Below are 21,530 nucleotides of genomic sequence, written 5' to 3' on the forward strand. Positions count from 1 at the left end.
AATTACTACATAATATATATTTCAATAAATATAATATGGGCTCCTTCATAGTAATCAAAACAGCTTGGTACTGGCATAAGAACAGACCTCAGGACCAATGGAATAGAATTGAAAACCCAAAAATGAACCTACAGACCTATAGCCAACTAATCTTCGATAAGGGAGCTAAAATAATAGAATGGAAGAAAGACAGCCTCTTCAGTAAATGGTGCTGGCAAAATTGATTAACTACTTGTAGAAAACTAAAACTAGATCCTTATATATCACCCTGCACCAGAATCAACTCTAAATGGATCAAAGACCTCGAAGTCAAAGCAGACACTCTGAAAACATTACAGGATGGAATAGGAGAAACCCTAGGCCTCCTTGGCTCAGGCCGAAATTTTCTGAATAGAGACCCGGAAACCCAACAAATCAAAGAAAGGTTGGACAAATGGGATTTCATGAAGTTGCAGAGCTTCTGCATGGCAAAGGACATAGATAGCAAGATCAATAGAAAGCCCACAGATTGGGAGAAGATCTTTACTAGCCATACAATTGACAAGGGTCTCATATCTAAAATATACTTGGAACTCAAAAAATTAAATCCCCCAACAACAAATCCTCAAAGAAACAACTGACCAATAAATAAGTGGGCTAAAGACTTGAAGAGAAACTTCTCTGAAGAAGAAAGAAGTATGGCCAATAAACACATGAAGAAATGCTCAATCTCCCTAGCCATAAAAGAAATGCAAATCAAAACAACATTGAGATACCACCTCACCCCAGTTAGAATGGCTATAATCAAGAACTCTAACAACAACAGATGCTGGAGGGGATGTGGACAGAAGGGAACCTTACTGCATTGTTGGTGGGAATGTAAACTTGTTCAACCACTTTGGAAAGCAGTATGGAGGTTCCTCAAAAGACTCCACATAGAGCTCCCCTATGACCCAGCAATCCCACTTTTGGGCATTTACCCAAATGTTCACAAACAAGACCACACTAATGCTACCAGCACGACTATGTTTATTGCAGCATTATTTACTATAGCTAAGATATGGAACCAACCCAGATGCCCCTCAGTAGATGAATGGATCAAGAAAATGTGGTATATATACACAATGGAATTCTATGCCTCCATCAGAAAGAATGACATTTCCCCATTTGTTAGGAAATGGAAAGGCTTGGAAAAAATTATATTAAGTGAAGTAAGCCAAGCCCAAAGAAACATAGGTCCCATGGTTTCCCTTATTTGCAATATCTAGTATATGTATGAGTCAAGCAGGAAAGGTCAGATAATGTGATGTTAGGAAAATGAACCCTTAGATATGTATTTAAATGTTTTTTTCTTTCATGCATTTGTTTCTAACTCATTTATAAGATTATTTCTTTGTAGCTGTGTATGTCCCTCCCCCACAGTATAACCCCTGCTTTCACTATATTTGATGTCGGTATAATTTGTGGAGGAGATGGGGGAAAAACAAGTCGTTTAAGGATACAGGTGGAAGCCGGGCGCTGGTGGCTCACGCCTGTAATCCTAGCTACTCAGGAGGCTGAGATCTGAGGATCGTGGTTCAAAGCCAGCCCAGGCAGGAGAGACCGTGAGACTCCTATCTCCAATAAACCACCAGAAAACCGGAAGTGGCGCTGTAGCTCAAGTGGTAGAGCGCTTGCCTTGAGCTGAAGAGCTGAGGGACAGCGCTCAGGCCCAGAGTTCAAGTCCCACGACCGACCAAAAAAAAAAAAAAAAAGGATACAGGTGAACCTGATACAACAATGAGAAGTACAAGTTGTCATGTTGAAAACGAACTTTACAACTTTGGTGTGGGGGGGAGGATTAGGTGGGGGGGTGGGGGGAGCCTGGGAAGGGATGTGAAGGGTAAACAAAGGAGGAGGCTACAATGCTTGATAAGAAATGTACTCATTATCTTGCCCATGTAATTGTAACCCCTCTGTACAGTATGTTCACAAAAAATAAAAATAAAAAAGAATGTACACATACAAAAAAAATAATAATAATATGGGCTCCTTAACAGATATTCCCTCCACCCCAATACTGCAAATGAGATAGATGAATGACTGGACTCTGTTCTAAGAAATATAGATGTTTTCCCCCTAGTTAAGTGTGGAATATAAGAGTGGCATAAAAATAGTAAGTGGTAGAGCACTTGCCTTGAGCCAAAGCAGCTCAGGGACAGCCCTCATGCCCACAGTTCAAGCCCTAGGACCAGGGGAAAGAAACACTATGCAGTATTTAACACACTCCATTCTGGAGATAAGTTTTAGGGTACTATCACCAAGAAAATATTCTGACACTTGCACCAACAATTGAACTTTATGGACACAATTCCAAAACACTAATATCGAGTCCCCCTAGAAGAGGATCACATAGGAGCAATAGCTGTGTGTATTTGACCATATAAACTAATATTTATTAAAATGAACTCCAAGAAATGAAAAAAAGAGGATTTTTATCTTTTTTGTTGCTGTTTTTGTTTTCCTTTCCTTTTGTCTTGTTTGTTCTTGTCTGTGGGAAGACAAGGGGAGACACAGAAATGGTAGGATAAAGGGTGAATAAATGTAGCAAGTGATACTCACTAGATACTATGTTGAAAATGAACTATATAGCCAGGTGCTGGTGGCTTACCCCTGTAATCCCAACTACTCAGGAGGCTGAGATCTGAGGATCACGGTTCAAAGCCAGCCTGCTCAGGAAAGTCCATGACACTCTTATTTCCAATTAACCACTAGAAACCCAGAAGTGGCGCTGTGGCTCAGGTGGTAGAGCGCTAACCTTGAGCTAAAGAGCTCAGGAATAGTGCCCAGCACCCAAGCCCCACAACTAAAAAAGAAAAAAAAAATCATAAATTTGAAGCCAGCCTGGGCTGGTAGCAAATTTTCCCACCCCACCTCCACAAAAAGGTTTCTACATCAACAACAGCTGCATACATTTCCCTTCAACTGAAATGCCTGAAAAGACAAAACTCCTAACCTCTCTAGTATTCAATTTTAGTTTCATTGCCACATGTTGCTTGCATTTTGGCAAATATCTGATATTTCATTGTAGAGTTTTAATTCAGAAGTATCTGATAAGTTGTGACCAGGAATTCTTGAATTCTTCCTCGCAGATAGTTCTGCTAATCATAGCAACTTTCTGTGACTATGAGGCCCTCTGAAAGATTAAAACCCATTTTGTTTGCATGCAAATATGAGAAAGAGCAATTTGCATGAATTTGCAATTTTCCTTTTTCCTAAGGCTTGGATCATTTGGGTTTTTAAGCCCACTTTCCTAAATCTCCACTCTCAAAAACAGAGTTGAAAACTTGGCCAGTATGTGATATAAGGGACTTGACTGCAGATTTTCTCATTTGAGGGAGAAAAAAAAAAAAAAAAACAGAAAAAGAGAAGAAATTTAGAGAAATTGATCATGTCTTCTTTATAGTCATAACTCAGTTGAGTCCTTAAAAAGATTATCTAAGCTGGGGTTTTACGTGAAACAAAGGAAATTCTGAGTGGAAAGAAGCAGTTTAAGAGGAAACAGAGAAGTGCAGCATAATTGGTATTTGCTGTTGCTGATTTCTTGTTCCGAATGCTTGCTAAAGAAAAGCTATGATGTTTAAAGGTAGATTCATGCAGAAAACATAAACCATGGCCATCTAAAATTCCTTTTTCTTCTCCCAGTCTATATTCCTGTTCTCTGGTTCACAGTTAATATTCCTGATGACTTCTGTTATGGCCTTAAGGTGAGACCAAATGTTCATGCTGGTTTCTCTTTGCCCTTTTCTTCTGTGTATCAAGTACTTAACTTGACCACATGTGTTAGCAAATTGAGCTCCCTTCCCATAGCTTAGTCCACTTCTTCCCTTCTCCACAGCTTAGCATGATCCCTTCCTAGGCAACACTAGGCCCACATAGTAAAGGCAGTAAATTTCCAACCCCCTCTAGCTTGGGATGGCACTTCTATGGGGCAGCTACCACTATAGAAAGCAGAGCCCCTTAGAGTGACCTTAGGTCTGGGCAGCTGCAAGACCCCTTATCTACTATTTGGACAGCAGCCATAAATCAGTCCACCATGATGAAGCCCCTGGCCCACAGGTCCACACCGGGTCTCCGCCTCTTAGCCTCTTCTAGCCCCTCCTAAACCCCCTAGGTTATTATATAGGTCACCTCAGACAATAGATAATGCTTCTTCTCACTTCTCCCTTGTGAGGAATCTTGCTGGCCCCCTTTCCCTAGCAATAAACCTTTCTTGGTTACCTGGATGTCTGCGTGGTTTTCTGGCAAAGTCCAATAGCTTTCAACATGATCTGCAAGTTTCAAGTAATTCACACAATTTGGATTAATGTACTTTAAGCAAAGATTTTTGTGGGTTGGCAAAAGTGAAACACCCTGGAAAATGGATCTCCAAGTTTTAGATTATTTGAAGTTGTAAATGCCTCGGTTTATTATTTCAGCAACCCTGAAAGACAACAGTCATTATTCTTTTTGTTTTCAGAAAAGTCACTGTTCATGTATTTGGAACTGAATCACACTTCTCCCATTCATGCTCTTAGAATCCTCATAGCTGATTACTCAGCCCGAACCATATCATCCTGAATTAACAGTTGCTGAATTAACAGTGCACAGTAGTTTGATCATAGACCAAGTATTGCTGTGAAATGTTTTCAGATTAACTTTCACACAGTAAGACGTCAGTGTATCAGTCAGACTGCCAATTAATAGTATAGAAATAATATTCTTGGACATGTAAAATACATATACAAATTATTAGCAAGTAAAATGTATGTTAAATTAACTGCGGTGAAGGTATGGTGCCATTTGTGAATTTAACTGTATAGATAATGTGTGTGGATAATCTATTATACAGAAGTTAATGAAGGTGAAAAACAAACCATTACTACTATTTACAGTAAAGACTAGTTCTGTCAAGCTATGAAGCCGTTCATTTTCACATCACTTGATGCATTTCCTTGGTATACACGAGTAGAATTTCCAGGCTCTCCTCACAATGAAAAGTTCAAAATAAAATTCAACCCAACTTACCCCTTCACCTTGGGATTTAGATGAAAATATCCCTGGCTGATTCTTGTTAGAAGCTTGGCTCTCAATGGTGTTGAGGAGGTGACTGGCTTGGTCATTCTCACTCTTTGCTTGCAGCTTCCAATACACTCTCACCAAGATGCTCATTGGCCAGCCATTGGAACCAGCTGACCCCGATCTGAACCCTCTAAAACCACAAGCCAGAATACCTCCTCTCGGCCGACTCAGGTATTCTGAACCGGTGATGAAAAAGTAAAAAATACTTCACCTCAGGCCTCTTATTTTCATTTGTTTTATTCATTGCATTTTTTAACCCCACAAATTGTTTTACACTGTGAGCATTCGTTTCAATTTTACATATATTCCTTTTCCATTAACTTACACTTCTTGGGTTTCTCGTTTTGTTTTCAATCTTTTTCCTTCTGGAAAACAATCCAGTTGTTTAAAAAACAACTGCCATTATTTTCAAGAGTGATGCCAATGTACAGACCTCCTTCTGTTTGGCCCACTGATTCTAAAGCCTGCACTTTAGAAACACGAGCTTATTTGCACAATCCCTTTCTTTTTAAAGGAGTTGCATTTACACTGTCATATGAACCTTTTGCTTAAGCAACACACCTTTAAAAAACCCGCTACGGTGACAATGCTTTGCACTGCAGATGTGCTGTGCAGGATGAGACAGATGTGTGAAATACAGATTACAGTGTCACAGTAATGTGTGATGGAATAAATGCGAAGGTACCGGGGAGCAGGGGGCTGGGGGGCGGGGGCGGGGGGGGGGGGGTGGCTGGGTGACCAGGTGATGAGGTCACTGAGGGGAGGCGTGCACAGCAGCCTCGGGCTCCCTTAGTGTGTGTCCTCGGAGAGCCGAGGAGGGGGGGGGTCTGCACCGTTCACCTTTAAGTTTACAGCAGTGTTGGGAAAGCGCGTTGTGTACGGTGTTGATTTTCTTACATCATTCTGGCAGCGGTTCCCCGGCTGACCGTGTAAAGTCCCGTGGGGAGGGGGGGGGGGGGGATGGAGGTTCGGATCACCGAGCACAGGCCGTGGGGCTGGAGACCCGGTGCGCTCCGCAGTGGCGGGCCTCGGAGGCCGGGGCATCAGCCCCGCCCGGGGTGGGGGGGTTAAGGGGGGGGGGGGGAGGCCAGGGGGCGGAGCGGCCGGGAGGCGGGGCGGGGAGCGGCGGGGAGGCGGGGCGGAGCTCCGGGGAGGAGCCCCAGGGACGCAAAGGCCCGGCGTCCGCTCCGCCCGGCCCAGCTTTCGCCCCGGGTCCGCGGGAGCTGCGGCGCCGGCAGGGCGCAGGCGTCGGGCGCGAACGCAGGCCCGACTCCGCCGAGACCCGAGCCCGGCCGCCGCCCCCCGCCGCCCCCGGCCATGGCGTCCCCGCCGGCCCCCGCGGCCCTCAGGCCCGCGCCCCCGCCGGCCGCCCCTACGTCGTACGGCGTCTTCTGCAAGGGTCTGTCCCGCACCCTGCTCGCCTTCTTCGAGCTGGCCTGGCAGCTGCGCGCCAGCTTCCCGTACGTCTACGTGGCGGGCTCGGTGGTGCTCAACGTCCGCCTGCAGGTACACATCTAGACCCCGCCGGAGCCGGCGTCATGGCCGCCGCGGCGGCGGGCGGCGGGTGTCCCGAAGTCTCGCGAGGCTCCGCGGGGCCGGCCGCGCCTGCGCACTCGGCCCCTGGCGGTTCCTCCTGATGGCCAGCGGAGACGGAGGACGTGATACCGCGCCCTTCACACACGCGGGTGGATGGACAAACAGACGGACGTGGCGCACCGAGTGAGGCCCGGACCCCCCGCGTGAGAACAGCAGGGACAGCATTCCCGAAGGAAGTTGGATGGACCACATACCCCGGGGCTGACGGACTCAAGTTAAGGCGCCTGCGGGCCTCGCGCTCGAGGGAGGGACCCGGATGGAGGGGGCGGGGCCGGGGTCACACCTCCGGTGGGGGGGGGGGCCACGTGGAATTCCCGCCAAAACCTCGCGGCGCCGGAAGCGGAGCCGCGGCGGGGGGGGGGGGGGGGGGGCGGGGACCGGAAGCCAGTGCCAGGCGTGGCCGCGACCAGGACCAACACCACTCAGACGAGGGCAGCGAGGCGTCGGCAGGAGAGGCCCGCTGTCAGGGTATGTGCCCGGTGTGGGGGGGGGGGGGGGACGCGTGTGATACGCACGCGCAGCGGATTCGTGTACGCACCGAGGTCATTGCAGACCTGAAAAGGTGGGAAACTACGCCGCAGTCCCGTGTGAGCCAGCGTGCACACGCGTGCGTGGATCCCGAGGAGCGCTGCGGGACGCAGAGGGGGACCCTGGGAAGGAGAGCCGCACGCAGGACGGCGCCTGGTCCAGACGGCCTCCGTCCCTGCAGTGTTCCCTTGGTCTCTCCGCTCTGATTCAGAATTCAGATCTTACTTTGGAACGGTCCTCGGCTGGTTCAGAGTCGGTGCGGCCCGCGTGGGGTTCTGCAGACCTCCGTGAGAACGCGCACTCCGGCCCTGAGGGTGCCCATCAGAACTCGTAAGCCCTCGGTTTCCTTAACTGTGAAGGCCAAACACCGTCCACCTAGAAAGGCTCGAGGATTCAAGATAAGACTGCCTTCCCTTCTGGGCATGTGCACAGCGAAGGAGCTGTACCCGCAAGTAGAACATTGCCATGTGAATAAAATACAACGTTATAGAAAGCATGTCTGGGGAGCAATTTTTAGTCTCAAAGAGGAAAGTGCTGACGTAAGGGTGTGGAAAGGAACCTCACGTCATTCTAACAAAAGAATTGGATGGCGAAGGTGTTAACTTGGCAGGGCATGAACTCAGGGCCTCGGGCTCTCACGTGCCTTGCATGCTCAAAACTGGTACTTTACCACTCAAGCAATACCTCCAGTCTGGCTTTTTGCCTGTTAAGGGTATATGAAGTCTCATGGGCTTTTCTTCCTGAGATCATCCAGATTTCAGCCTCCTGAGTAACCAGGATCAGAGGGGTGAGCCACTGGGGCCTAAACGAGTTTTTGTTACCCAGGATAAAATTTTAAATTTCGCGTAATGTTCTAGACTATTCTCTATGATTTAAAATGATTGTCCTGTGGAATGGAGGCATGGCTCAAGTAACAGAACTCATGCCCAATAAGCACAAGGGCCTGAGTTCAATCCCCAGTACTTCCAAGACAACAGGAAGTCACTTGTCCTGTCCTCCTCCAGCACCTAATCCAGCTCTGGACTTGTGGCCCTCTTCATGCCTTGTCTCCAGCTAAACACTTGTGCAAATCTTCCTCTCCCATCTGCTCTCTGCCTTTTTACTTCTCATAGATACTCTTACCTATAAAGCTAAGTACAGTGGCTTTTTTTTTCCATTTATTTTTCCCAGATTCATCTAACCAGATTGGAACTCACTTCTTTAGATCAATCTGCCAACAATGGTAACAATTCACAGCAGGTTTTATTGTGCATTACTGGCTTTAAAAAAAAAAAAAAATAAGATTTCCTAGTCACTCAGAGTTCAGGAGCCAAAACATTTTAGTCTAAAATATCAGGAACATAGTTAATGAAGCAGTAAAAATGCCAAGAGAGACCTCAAGTGTTGGTAGTAAGATTGTAAGCTTGACAAGTTACCCTCAATTCTTCACAATTGCTCTCAAAGCTTGATACAGATTTTTCTTTCCACATAATGCAGTTTGATTAAGTTTCCTAGGGAGAAAAGCATTGTGCCCAAACTAAACCACTTATTACACTAATTTACAAAGACTGTATTCCAAGTAATCTGGAGGCCAGGAATTTGCTTGTCCCTGCCCTGACCTAAAGCCAAGAGCATTGGCTGAGGCAAACTAGACAGTGGGTGCTGTTGAATACAGAAGTGAGTGTCTGCTTTTGGGGTGTTTTGTACATAGCAGTCAACTGATTTTTTTTGTTCTACTATAGTTATAGGCCACAGTTTTCCATGTGAGGTACTGTTTATTTGTTAAAATACAGATCACTCTTTGCATTTTCTTTGTCTACAAATGCTCATTTCTGTCTTTAGCTATAAAAGACATAAGAGTAGAAATATGCCAGGCACTGGTGGCTCACATCTGTAATTCTAGCTGCTCAAGAGGCCGAGATCTGAGGATCTACGTCCGAAGCCATCCCAGGCAGTAAAGTTGTGAGATTCTTTTCTCCAAAAAAGCACCAGAAAAGTGGAAATGGAGTTGTGGTTTAAGTGGAAGAGTGCTAGCAAAAAAAAAAAAAAACTCAGGGACAGCACCCAGACCCTGAGTTCAAGTCCCATGACTGAAAAAAAAAAAGTACAGATTGTTAATTTTAAATGTGAACCCACATGTTTCTTTTTTTTTTTTTTTTTCTTGGTCAGGTCGTGGGGCCTGAACTCAGGGCCTGGGCGCTGTCCCTCAGCTCTTCAGCTCAAGGCTAGCGCTCTACCACTTGAGCCACAGCGCCACTTCTGGCTATTTTTCTTTTTGCCTATGTGGTGCTGAGGAATCGAACCCAGGGCCTCAGGCATGCAAGGCAAGTGCTCTACCACTGAGCCACCTTCCCAGCCCCCCACATGTTTCTTCATCCAAATAAGTGATAAAATGTTGGCATGAACATCGTCCAGCACACAAAGGGGAATGCTGTGCACCCTGTCACTGAGCAGGCTGTGTATAAATATGCCTAACTGCATTACTCCTGGCTCTCCCTGCAAGCACCAGGAAAACATACCTCAGGCAGGCAGTAGGGGCACTGGCATCAAGATATAAAAGAGCTACAATATCTTATCTGTAAATCTAAAATCTGAACCTCCAAAACATTTAATTTGTCCAAATTCTACTCCCTGTGTCAGGATAAAGTATGTTTGTGCTCATGAATGCCAGTGTCTCACACCTATAATCCTTCCTCCTCAAAAGGCTGAGAATCCTGGTTCAAGTCTACGAGATATCTCTAGTTATCCAGCAAACAGCTGGAAGGGGAGCTCTAAATCCTCCCTTCAATTGGGGTTAGAAGAGAGCCAGGAACCTGAGCTATTTCACAATAGTTGACAAAATGTTGTCTTTCACTAAATCTTTATTTCAACACCATTAAAATGTTTTCCTTTTGCACTGTCCCACTGCTGAATAAGCACTTGCTATTGCTCAGTGTAAACGAAAGTAAATCAGAAATGTGATTTCATCAGAGCCTGTTGTCAGTCTCCAAATCCAGGAGTTGAGGAGCTGGAATTGGGAACAAACAAAAAGTACAAAACCAGAAAGTTGTCATCGTAAACTTGTGTCTTTGTTTTCAGAGGTACTGAAGTGAATGGTGGAAATGCCATGTTTTGACCTGGAGTAAAAGGTTGTGGATCAGGAGCTCCACCTATTGGCAAGATTTTTGAAGTTCAGGGATAGGTTTTAGGAAATTAATTGGATCTATAAAAGTAATTGATGTTAAGCTGCCTATGGTTTAAATTGTAATTATATTTCTATTTAATATAACAGAAGGAACTTTCTAAGTTTTCCAAGTCTTCAGCAGAGTTATTTGTAAGGTTGCAAGAACAGCATACTTAACATCAATCAAAAATAAATGTAGAAACAAAATTTACGAGTAAGTTTCATGAATTATGAGAATAATTCATTAGTTTATATATAGTGTGCTGTTTACTTACATTTTACCTTATTAAACTGAAAAGTAGTAAAACAGGTTATTTACTCAGGCACTTATTGATCTAATATTTACTGTCAAATATTTACAGGTCAGATCAGGCCCTACTCTTGTGACATTTCCTTGATCAAAGCATAAAATTAATCCCTTAAGAAAAAAGTTAGCATTTTTTAAGTCTATGAATGAAACAAAGCAGAATAACTAGACAGACTGATTCTAAAGGTATAACCAATAGTAAGAACCTAAACAAAACCTGTTTCTGACAAATGAACTCAAGATGAAACATAATTAAGATTTTCAAAACATCTAAAAGAAAATACAAAAAAAATCTAGGAAAGCTTAGTGATAGCATTTTTAACACAGTACCAAAAATGTTCTTTTTTAAAATTAACCTCTGCTATGTAAAAGAATCAGAACACAAGCCACAACTGAGGGAAAATATTTGCAGAACACATGTCTGACTAAAGGCCATTATCTAAAATATGAAAAGAATTCTTATATTAAACAAGAAAATAACATAGAACTGGAAGTATGTGATAGAAATCTGCAGCTCCTTCACTCTCTCCTTGGTGGCCCTCCTAGCCAGAAATCTCGTAATGCAGAGATCTAGTGGATCACAATTTGAGGCCAGCCCAGGGAAGAAGTGAGACCCCATCTGAGCAAATAAGAGCAAGTGTTAACAGTGTACCTCTTGTGTAGTTTGCAGTCCAGTGTGTCAAAGGAGTATGTAGAGGAGGATAGTGGTCCAAGGGCCCTCTGGTAAAGCCAAACTCGATTCCAAGTGTGTGGCAGTGCCCACCCAGCAAGTGTAAGTCCCTGAGTTCACCTCAGTACCACCAAGAGAAAAAAGGAGAGATGAAAAACAAAAAAAAGGACACGTTCTAAGTATTGTTTCTTTACAAAACACCTCTTTGTTTACAAAAGTAAGTTACCTTTGACAGAAGTTTTTTCCTGTGGATCAGGACTGTCCGTGTGGCCTGCTCCCAGCAGGTCTCCCAGGAAAGTCAGTCATCGTACTGCACACCTCATTGCATCTTTAGGAAACTGCCTCGGCTTCGTAACCTTCAGCACCATCACCAGCAAAGCAAAGAAATGATGAACGATGGGAGTCTTAGAGGATGGCTGTGCTTTTAGCAGTAAATACTTCAATTAAACATGTCAGTTTTAATACAGTGCTGTCCCATTCAATACATTACCCTTTCATGTGCTTGGGAAAACCACTTCCTCCAACTCCCTCCACTGCAATATTGCTCCACCACAGGGATCTAGAAACGAATCCACAGTCCCCAAGTATGTTTGCATTGGTAAATTATTAAACGTACAGTTAACTACTGACCTAAGGTGAAGCAATGGCTAAAAGAGAGGAAGTGCAGCCTGTGATGGCTTGGTCACTTGGTAAGGCAGATTTGAGAAAACATCTTAAAACAAGGGCGCCTGGAGAGGCTGTGTGACAAAGAGAACTTGTAATTGCTTCAGATTATATAGTTGGTGGTAGAATTAACAGTGTTCCTCCTCTATCATGTACTTTTAATTTTCTGTTCTCAAGTCTCTTTCCTCAGACATTAATAAAATCTCTCCCATGTAAGGCAATCACAGTAATGGGATAATGTCTGATGTTGTATGTGTTTGAGCAGACTAAGAAGAGTGATAGGAAAAGCCATTGAATCACCTCCAATGACCTCTTTTCATGCCCTGAAACTTGCACTTTGTCATTCATTTCAAATGAGAGGTGGTTACTTTTTAGTTTTAGTGATTTCTGCAATCCCTCTGCAGAGGGTCTGAGCCCTGGATCTGACATCTTTCCCAACCAGGAAACCCTGTACTGGACAAAGATCATTGTTTCTTGTAGCTGGTTATCGCCATTATTGGCAGCGAGACTTTGCTGTGGTCTGCTTCAGCAATTAAACCTAACTTCAGCTGGCATTTCCACATTTGAAGAATAAAGACTACTTCTGTAGCATTGTTGGCTATTGGGCACATGATTTTGTAAAACGTTCCCAACAGATACATTTAGAATCAGACAGATGCCTCAAAACTATTGTCTGTGTCCTCTTTTTTTGATGTTTTCCTGTAAGTCATTAAAAATCTTTTCAGGAAACCCTGTGGGCTCTCTGTTCCCTCCCCAATTCTGGGGGCAGCCCTCATGCTCTCCCTCGGGGTGTTAGCACTGTGTCACTCAAGCAGCAGTGGGCTGTGTCCACTTTGTCCTGCAACGCTGCTCATCTCTGGACCAGTAATGTCAGGTGATCAGGAAGCAGACTGCCTCAGAGAAATCAGAATGGAAACTTCACCTGGTGACAAAGGCGCAAGGGCCACATGTCCAGCATCAAGGAAAGCAAGCAGGTGTCGGACACACTGCTTTTCAATCATGCAGTTTATTTCAGCTAATCCTGCTTTTACCACAGGACCACCTGCACCTTGGCCACACCTGACCTGAGCCCCATGGTTGGAACATGCCTCCTTCAACAGCCTTCCCACTGCATGTGGCCAGCTTTGTTCCCTTTCATCCTGTTCCCCTGCCAGTCTATCCTGTACCTTCCTCTAGGAATCCTTCACCAATTCCTAATCCTCCATTAAATACTCTTTATTTTCCACTAAATAACAGTGAATCCGTTCTTTTAAAAGTGTTCTCCAGAGATAAGGATTTTGCTCAGTGAAAGAGTACTGGTCCTCAGCATCAGGAAGGAGGGAGCTAAAAGTCCAGAGAATTTGACAGGCACCACACCTGTACTCCTAACTACTTGGAGCTGAGCTCTGAGGACTGAGGTTCAAAGCCAGCCCAGCCTGGAAAGTCTACGAGCCAGAAGTAAAGCTGTAGTTCATGTGGTAGAACACCAGACCTGAGCAAAAAGGCTAAGACCGTACCCCAGGCTGTGAGTTCAAGCCTCAGTTCTGACACCCACAAAAGGCAATGTATTTTATCAGTCACTGTTATGTCATCTGCAGGGAAATGGAAAGCCATTTTCATTTTTTCACTATTCAAAGAAATTACAGGGAGATGGGATGGGGGGGATATAATGAAAGAAATACATGTGATCCCTACGCTGTCTGTGACTAATACTTCTGCTCATACTGCCAGAATAAAAACAGGAATGGAACTTTTCTGCTTTCTCTGCTGTGGGAAAACTAGCAAATTCATTTGCTACTCCTCGTGGATTTAAAAGAGTGAACACTTAAAACATCTTTTTAGCACAGGTAAATTTTAGCAACTTCTTAAACTGAATCTACTATTGCCATGGTTTATCATGCAAAGCACATCTTGTGACTCAATTGTATTAACTAATGCTATAATACCTTATGAATAGTAGGAACTGGGAGGTTAGGGGGAACATACAAAACAGGGTTTGTTATTATATTTAATACTCTTTGAAATACAGTAAGCAAACAACTTGAGGAAAAAACAGCCAGTGTTTCATAGAATTAGCGAACTGATATTTTGGGGGTAAGAGTGTTATCAAAAGGCATAGAGAGTTGGGTGCTAATAGCTCACGCCTGTAATCCTAGCTACTCAGGAGGCTGAGATCTGAGGATCATGGTTCAAAGCCAGCCCAGGCAGGAAAGTCCGTGAGACTCTTATCTCCAATAAACCACTAGAAAACCAGAAGTGGTGCTGTGGCTCAAACGGTAGAGCTCTTGCCTTGAGCTGAAGAGCACAGGGACAGCACCCAGGCCCAGAGTTCAAGACCACTACTGACAAAAAATAATAATAATAATAATAATAATATTAGGTCTAACAAGCTGTTCACAATTTTTTGAGGAAAAAAAAGTTAAAATACTGTGTAATACCATAATGAAATAAATGGTTAATAAATGAGTCTTAAGCAAACTTTTTTTGGGGGGTGGGAGGGGTCACTGGGCCTGAACTCTGGGCCTGGGCACTGTCCCTGAGCTCTTCAGCTCAAGGCTAGAGCTCTTCCACTTGAGCCACAGCGCCACTTCCGGCCTTTTCTGCTATGTGGTGCTGAGGAATTGAACCCAGGGTCTCATGCATGTGAAGTGACCACTCTACCACTGAGCCATGTTCCCAGCCCTAACAACAGCAAACTTCTAAGGAAAAACAGACTATTGCCCAGGTAGGGAATCAAATCTTTTACCCAAGAATGGAAATGTTTATGTAATACAGAGCATTTTAAGGACATTTGATTACATTTGGTTCAAAGACATAGTCATGTAGTTGCAAATCTTCAGATATGTTTCATGTGTTGATATTCTCAATTAATGGGCATTTGTCTTTGACAGCAATGGTAACAGGAAAGGTTTGAGTCTAAAATTCTGGGCCTAGTCCCGATAGAAGCTCCTCAAAAGCAATTATTTTAAGTTTTGGCTAACAAACGTGGACTCTCTCAGATGGAAGTGGGGAGGTTGGAGTGTCACAGGTCGGTGGGCCTAGCCTGGGCTTTGCTGTGGCAGGCTGCCAGGTGCCCTTTACCTTCTCCTAAACTTGACCTTCTAAACTTGACCTTCATCCTTGCCAGGATACAGAGATCTTCTGGTACTCCTTTTGTTTAAGCAGGTCTTAAACTCTATTTATTTTATTATGGTGCATTGATAACTTCTTCTCATTCCCATTATTGAAAGAATTGGGAAAAGGTTCTGGGTTGAATAAGGCACATTGCAAAACCAGTATTGAAAAAACATGTGAGCCAGGCATGGTGGCTCCTGCCTGTAACCTTTGCTGACATTTGGGAAGCTGTGGTTGGGAGAGTTCCAGCTAATGTGGCAATACCGCTTCTTAACTGCCTTCTGGGTGCACTGGTGTGTACCAGCCATCCCATCTGATTCAAGGGCAGACCACAGTTCTAGGCCAGCCCAGGCAGGAAGGTTCACGTAACTCCAGTGGGAAGAAGCTGTGTGTGGTGGCATGCACCCACCATCCCACCTACAACAGAAATGGAAAAACAGGGTCATGGTCCCCGCATGCACTGGGCAGCAAGTGAGAACCAATAAAAGTCGCTGGAGTTGTTCACATTTTAAAAAATGAAAATACCGGGAGCTGGGAAGGTGACTCAGTAGTAGAGCGCTTGCCTTGCATGCATGAGACCCTCGGTTCGATTCCTCAGCACCCCATAAGCAGAAAAGGCCAGAAGTAGTGCTGTGGCTCAAGTGGTAGAGCACTAGCTTTGAGCTGAAGAGCTGAAGGACAGCACCCAGGCCCAGAGTTCAGGCCCCATGACCAACAAAAAAAAGAAAACACCTTATCAAACTTTAAAAATAAGAATGAAACCAAGGTAGAGCACAGTTTTCCCAAGACACATGTCAAATAAGCCAGATATCAGAGGAGTTCAATTTATACCATGGGGACTTATCCTCCCTCCCCCCACCCAGCCATAAAACTCAGTGTTGGCAACCATATGGAAATTCTAAGCATGGAACACTGACAAATACACAGAAGAGATATTTTTTCAGCAACACTACACAAGTCACATGTGACACCATTTATGAATCCCAGTTTGAGGACCGACTCCACACCCTCATCCTGCTAGGCCAATCCCAGACAGAAAAGTAAGGGACAGGAGCTCCCCCCCCCCCCCACACACACACACACTGTTAGGTGCGAGATCGCCATGGCGAGCTCGGAGCTCCATTATTCTGTCCTCATAAAGGGAACCACCTGCTTCCCCACCCAGACTTCACAGCCACTTCAGAGCCGCCTCCACGATGCTGCTGGTCCTGCTCACTGTGGCCCTGCTGGCCCTAAGCTCCACTCAGAGCATAATCAAAGGTACGGGGCCATACTCGGTGGGGTGGATGCTACATGGGCCTCAGGGGAGGGGAGAACAGGAGCCAGTGGGAACTTGAGGTAGTGAGGACAGGTGAGGGCAGTTAAGGCCTCTCTGCTCAGCCCAGCCTTATTGTTGGGGGACAGCTACTGCTCCATTAAACTGACCAGCAGATGGCGAAGAGAGACGCCACTGCAACAAAGGCATCTTCGATGCCGGGAAGGAATAAACTAAGTGTGGAGCCAGGCTCTGATGGCTCACACCTGTAATCCTAGCTAGTTAGGAGGCTGGGATCTGAGGATGGCAGTTCACAGTCAGCCCAAGAGGAAAATCCTTGAGGTGCTTATCTCTACCTAACCACCAAAAATTCAGAAGTAGAGCTATGGCTCAAGTTACCGAATGCTAGCCTTGAGGAAGAAAGCTCAGACAGTGGACAGGCCCTGAGTTTAAGTCCAAGGACAGCGCTCACACACACACACACAAATTTAAAAACATAAGCCGGCACCGGTGGCTCATGACTGTCATCCCAGCTCCTCAGAAGGCTGAGATCTGAGGATCACAGTTCAAAGCCAGCCCAGGCAGAAGAGTCCATGAGACTTATCTCCAATAAATCACCAGAAAACTGAAAGTGGTGCTGAGGCTCAAGTGGTAGAGCGCTGGCCTTGAGCTGAAGAGCTGAGGGACAGCGCCCAGGCCCAGATTTCAAGGCGCAGGACCAACTAAATAAACGTGTGTGTGTATATAACAGGACTAGATTGAAATATATGTTAAATAAATTTGAATATGTTGAATACATTTAATATATACTATTGATGTTTATGATTAGTAATATGTTAATATGTTATTAATATATTCTGTTTATATATATGAGCTGAAGGACTAATTTAACAGAAATTTGTTCCCAGGCAGAAGTGACTACTGAAAAACAAGGCAGGCATTGCACGGGGAAATTTCTGCATCTTCTGCACAGAGAGGGTGTCAGTGGCTTTTATCCTGCACAGGGTTTCTCTCCACAATGGCAAAAATTCACCAAAAAATGCACAAGAAAAGACCTGTGACCCACTCTCTCTATATCTCTCCCTCTCTCTTCCTCCCCCCTACCCTCTCTGTTTTATCCCAAGACTTCTGCTTAGTTTTAATAGTGGTGATGAAGAAAAAAAAGGCATTGATACTTACAATCAACCTGCATAGAAAAGTGTCCATACACATCTTAAACGTAACGCCAGATTCTGAATGGGAAGAGGTCCCAGGGGATTAAATACAAATGACTACAATGTCTCCTCTAGATAGAAAGATGAGATGTAAGATCAAGAGAACTAAAGAACATAATTTTAAAACTAAAGGACAACTGTGGGGGTCTGGAGATCAGAGAAATAATCTGCTATCCTAGCAACAGTGGTAGGGTGAGGAGGCCAAGGAGAGGGAGACAGACAGCATCTGTGACCATGGCGAATCTCCACTCAGCTGTGTCTCTGGCACTAACTGCATAGTCAGGGCCGGGAGCCCCATGCCTGCTTCTCCTCCTCACGCACGCCACAGGCTCCCGGCCCTCGCTGTCTAGCCTTCCTCTGCTCCGGCACCTGAGCCAGGCTTGAACACATAGGCTTCCAGTACTTGGAGCATGCTCATAAAAACAAAACCTAGAACACTGCCAACCACACAGATCATCAACCTTCTGCTTTGTTCTACTTCTGTCATTAGAGACTTACTTTCTGAAATCAGATACCCGGGATCTTAATTTGGGGGCAGTTTCAGGGAATGTACTTCTAGGAACATAGCTATGAGACATTGGATATGACCAATGTCTGGATAAAGAGAGGAACTGATGGGGAATGGGGGGGGAGGGGGAGGAGGCAGGAAGTGTGTCAGTAGAGGGAGATTGGGGAGGAAGCAATGGGTGACAAGGTCAGAGGTCAAAAGCCAGAGGTGTACTCTCTCCACCACACACACAAACACACACACACACACTCTCTCTCTCTCTCTCTCTCTCTCTCTCTCTCTCTCTCTCTCTCTCTCTCTCTCTCTCTCTCTCTCTCTCTCTCTCTCTCTCTATGTCTTTTGTGCCAAAACCACACAGGGGCTGCGGAAGCAAACCCAGAGCCTGGCCAACAACCCAAGGCACCCCCGCCTGCAACCTCTGATGAAGCCGGAGAAGGAGAAGGAGAAGGAGATGAAGAAGGAGAAGGAGAAGGAGATGTGCCCTCGGAAGAGGAAGGTTCCGGAGAAGAGCGCACTTCCTCCCGGGCTCCTCACGGACACAGACCTACTCATGGACAGAAATCTCCTCATGAAAACAAACCCTACAATCCCCAGAAACCCACAATATCCCCCACTGAAGAACCACCTTCTGAAGGTCAGTCACCCCCGATAATCACATTCCAGGACAGGTATGGCGCAAACTCATTCCACATGCAACACCCACACCCGACTGTCCTCAGACGGTAGCAGGGAATGTACTCTCGAAGAATCTGTTGAGATTGTGTGGTTCAGGACCACACATCAGGTTTTCCAGGGTAGACAGAGGACCCCAGCTGTCCACAGGTGGTCCCAGAAATCTCAGGGTTTGAGGGGCACCAGCACAGGTTCCTACCCACAGGGATCCACAGGGATCCACAGGGATCCCTGGCTGAATGACTTGTTGGGCCTGTGGGTACTGCAGAGACCTCGGTGTGGTCTCTGCTGCCCGTGTCCCACCCGACTCGGGGAGCAGCCACCGCAATGCCTGCCCGGCCCTTCCCGCCTCACCTCACCTGCTCTCACCCACTGTCCCTACAAGTGATAGCTAGGTGCAGTGTGGCTAAGTGTTACCCAGGTTTATAGCCTGTACATCTAAGTTGTGTTCAAACTGAAAAGCCATCTGCAGGAGCTCCGAGGCAGGAGCAATCAGATCTCCTCTGACCTCCCATTCCCTTCTCCAAAAGTTTATCCCGTTCAGCCCTGGTCCTGGTCTTCACTGGGAGGGACCCGAGGCAGACCATCTCTTAGATGTGTCTTTGAACAACTTCAGTCACAACCAAAAGAGACACAACTTGCAATTAAGTTTTTCCCCAACTTCCACATAGCCATGATCTCCTAGATGCTGATCATAAAAGTAACAAAAAAAATTAGGAAGGAGAGGACATTAAATGAAAATAAAAGAGGAAAACCCCACCTTAATGGGCTTGGAGATTTAGCTTGGTGGAAGAGAGCTTGTGTAGCAAGGGCAAGGGCCAGAGTTTGGTCCTCAACTCCTCTACCCCCAAAACAGCAGCTCCTTCTTTACTAGTTCCCATAACTTTGTTTGTTTCTTTCAGGAAAATAAAGAAGAAGAAGCCCTTCAGATCCCTCTGCCACTGGGACAGCATGGCCATATCTACCATGGCCCCAGTACCCCAATTAAAAAAGTTAGCATATGATCTCTGTCTGCCCTCTCTCATTGAGGGGCGGATGAACGGGGTGAGACAAGTGAGGTGGGTGGGCAGCAGATAACCCAGATCCCCGTGGCTTGCTTCCACCCTCTGCCTATGCTGTGCTCCACTGCCCAGGGGAAAGCTTCCCACAGACCCCAACCCCAACCACACCCACTGGGATGCATTGCACAAACACAAGTAGTCTTCAGACCTTCTCAGGTCCCTTGAGCCCCCCTTTTCCTAGTTACCTCTTACCTGATGCACTTTATTGCAATGGTGTAATGGTGTTGGCTTTCTGGGCCTAGGAAGGGTGGGAGACTATCAGGAAAGCCTTTGTGAGCTGCAGGAGTCTTGTGCACAGAGGCTGTGCCACTGGAGATGCCAAGAGCCTCAGTCCTTCAGCCTCCTCTGTCCATTTCTAGCCAGGCTGGGTCTCGCTGTCGGGTCAGTGTGGCCGACAGAACAGGAGCGTGGCAGTGAAGGCCCTGACCCCTCACCTCACAAGCTACCACTCCTTTCCCTTACCACACGCCCTCAGCCACGAGGACCACCGCACACATGGCCCAGCTACACTCAGAAGGAGGCAGGATCTGGCAGGAAGGAGCCAGGAAGAAACGAGATAGATGAGCAGGAATACCGCCACTTTCCCAAGACGGTTTGAGTAGAAGAGACTCTCATTGTCAGTGCTACTGATGCAGGAGCCGTGAACATTAAAACTCCCCCAAGAATTCAGGATGTGGCTGGGAAGTTGGCTCAGTGGTAGAGCGCTTGCCTTGCATACCTGAGGCCCTGGGTTCGATTCCTCAGCACCACATAAGAAAAAAGCCGGAAGTGGTGCTGTGGCTCAAGTGGTAGAGCGCTAGCCTTGAGCTGAAGAGCTGAGGGACAGCGCCCAGGCCCAGAGTTCAGGCCCTACAACCAGACCAAACAACAACAAAAAAAAGAATTCAGGATGTTCTGAAAGTGTGCATGAAGTAGGCTGTGCGATGGCAAAGCCAATTTGTCCGACTGGAAAGCAAAATGTACGCAAAGCATAAAGTTAGGAAGGGTAGTTTACAATGGAAGGCATTAACTAGAGAACAAAAGTTTCATTTCTGTGGCCCATTTGGCTTTAGGTTTTAGTGCACATAGCACATCTCAGAGAAACTGTGAAATGACCCATCAGTCTCCTCTCTGGCCCTGGTAGGTAACTTGAGATGGAGGCACCCAGGGCTTCCTCTGCACGGAAAATAAAAAACACAAATGAGACACCAGATGGAGTCAGCAATCTGAGGGTCTCTCACCCAGAAGTCACCAGTTTCCATGAGGACAGAGTCCTTGGTCCTCAGGAATATGTGGGCTGCCTGGGAGCCACAGACCCTCACCGGGCTCCAGGGGGGCCCTGGAATGGACACACATTTATATCAGACGCAGCTTTTAACCGGATGTGGTAAACGAATTCAAAGGGGTCAACACGAACCCAGTCTGAGACCTGACATTCCCTTGTACCAGTCTTGTGGCTTTCCTCTAGGTTCAGAATTCTTCCACATGATAGAAGATTTTTTTTCTTTAATTGTAAACTCCGACTGGCCAAGATAGATCGCACTTGAATTAAATCATAATGTCTGAGGGTGTGATATAGGCACAAACACTTTGGCACATGTCCAAGGTGATTCTGATGTCTAGCCCAATCTGAACAGTGCACCCCTCCCCTCGGCCCCGCCTTCATCCCAAAGCCCTGCCACGGCCCCCACTGAGCCATCCACCTCCAAGGCCACGCCCATCCACCCCATGCACCTTGTCTCTGCAGTGTGCGGTGAGTGAGG

General features: G+C 46.0%; 1 protein-coding gene and 2 long non-coding RNA genes across 5 annotated transcripts; 2 read left to right on the forward strand and 1 right to left on the reverse strand.

The window, feature by feature from the left end:
• Nucleotides 1-6,238: 6,238 nt before the first annotated feature.
• On the forward strand, nucleotides 6,239-6,952 carry LOC138805059 (small integral membrane protein 10-like protein 1). The gene has a single exon (XM_069989611.1). It carries the CDS (start codon nucleotides 6,397-6,399, stop codon nucleotides 6,595-6,597), a length of 201 nt encoding a protein of 66 aa, XP_069845712.1. The 5' UTR covers nucleotides 6,239-6,396; the 3' UTR covers nucleotides 6,598-6,952.
• An 885-nt stretch (nucleotides 6,953-7,837) lies between these two features.
• On the reverse strand, nucleotides 7,838-11,920 carry LOC138805061 (uncharacterized). 3 transcript variants are annotated; one of them, XR_011365429.1, is made up of 3 exons: nucleotides 11,813-11,918; nucleotides 11,305-11,678; nucleotides 7,838-9,212 (listed from the first exon to the last, which is right to left on the reverse strand). It is a non-coding gene; the product is annotated as an uncharacterized lncRNA (long non-coding RNA). The 3 variants fall into 3 exon arrangements; XR_011365428.1 differs by lacking the exon at nucleotides 7,838-9,212 and adding an exon at nucleotides 9,235-10,331 and having other exon boundaries at nucleotides 11,813-11,920; XR_011365431.1 differs by lacking the exon at nucleotides 7,838-9,212 and having other exon boundaries at nucleotides 9,235-11,442; nucleotides 11,549-11,678; nucleotides 11,813-11,907.
• Nucleotides 11,921-16,227: 4,307 nt separating this feature from the next.
• Nucleotides 16,228-19,731, forward strand: LOC138805060 (uncharacterized). Its single transcript, XR_011365427.1, has 3 exons — nucleotides 16,228-16,338; nucleotides 18,414-18,689; nucleotides 19,630-19,731. It is a non-coding gene; the product is annotated as an uncharacterized lncRNA (long non-coding RNA).
• The last annotated feature ends 1,799 nt before the right edge of the window (nucleotides 19,732-21,530 follow it).

The sequence above is a fragment of the Dipodomys merriami genome, unplaced genomic scaffold (assembly GCF_024711535.1).
Source record: "Dipodomys merriami isolate MVZ:Mamm:240054 unplaced genomic scaffold, mDipMer1.0.p SCAF_384, whole genome shotgun sequence".
Lineage (NCBI taxonomy): Eukaryota > Metazoa > Chordata > Mammalia > Rodentia > Heteromyidae > Dipodomys > Dipodomys merriami.

Excerpts from the sequence above, each read along its gene's own strand:
- LOC138805059 (XM_069989611.1), top strand. The coding sequence starts at position 6,397 with ATGGCGTCCCCGCCGGCCCCCGCGGCCCTCAGGCCCGCGCCCCCGCCG.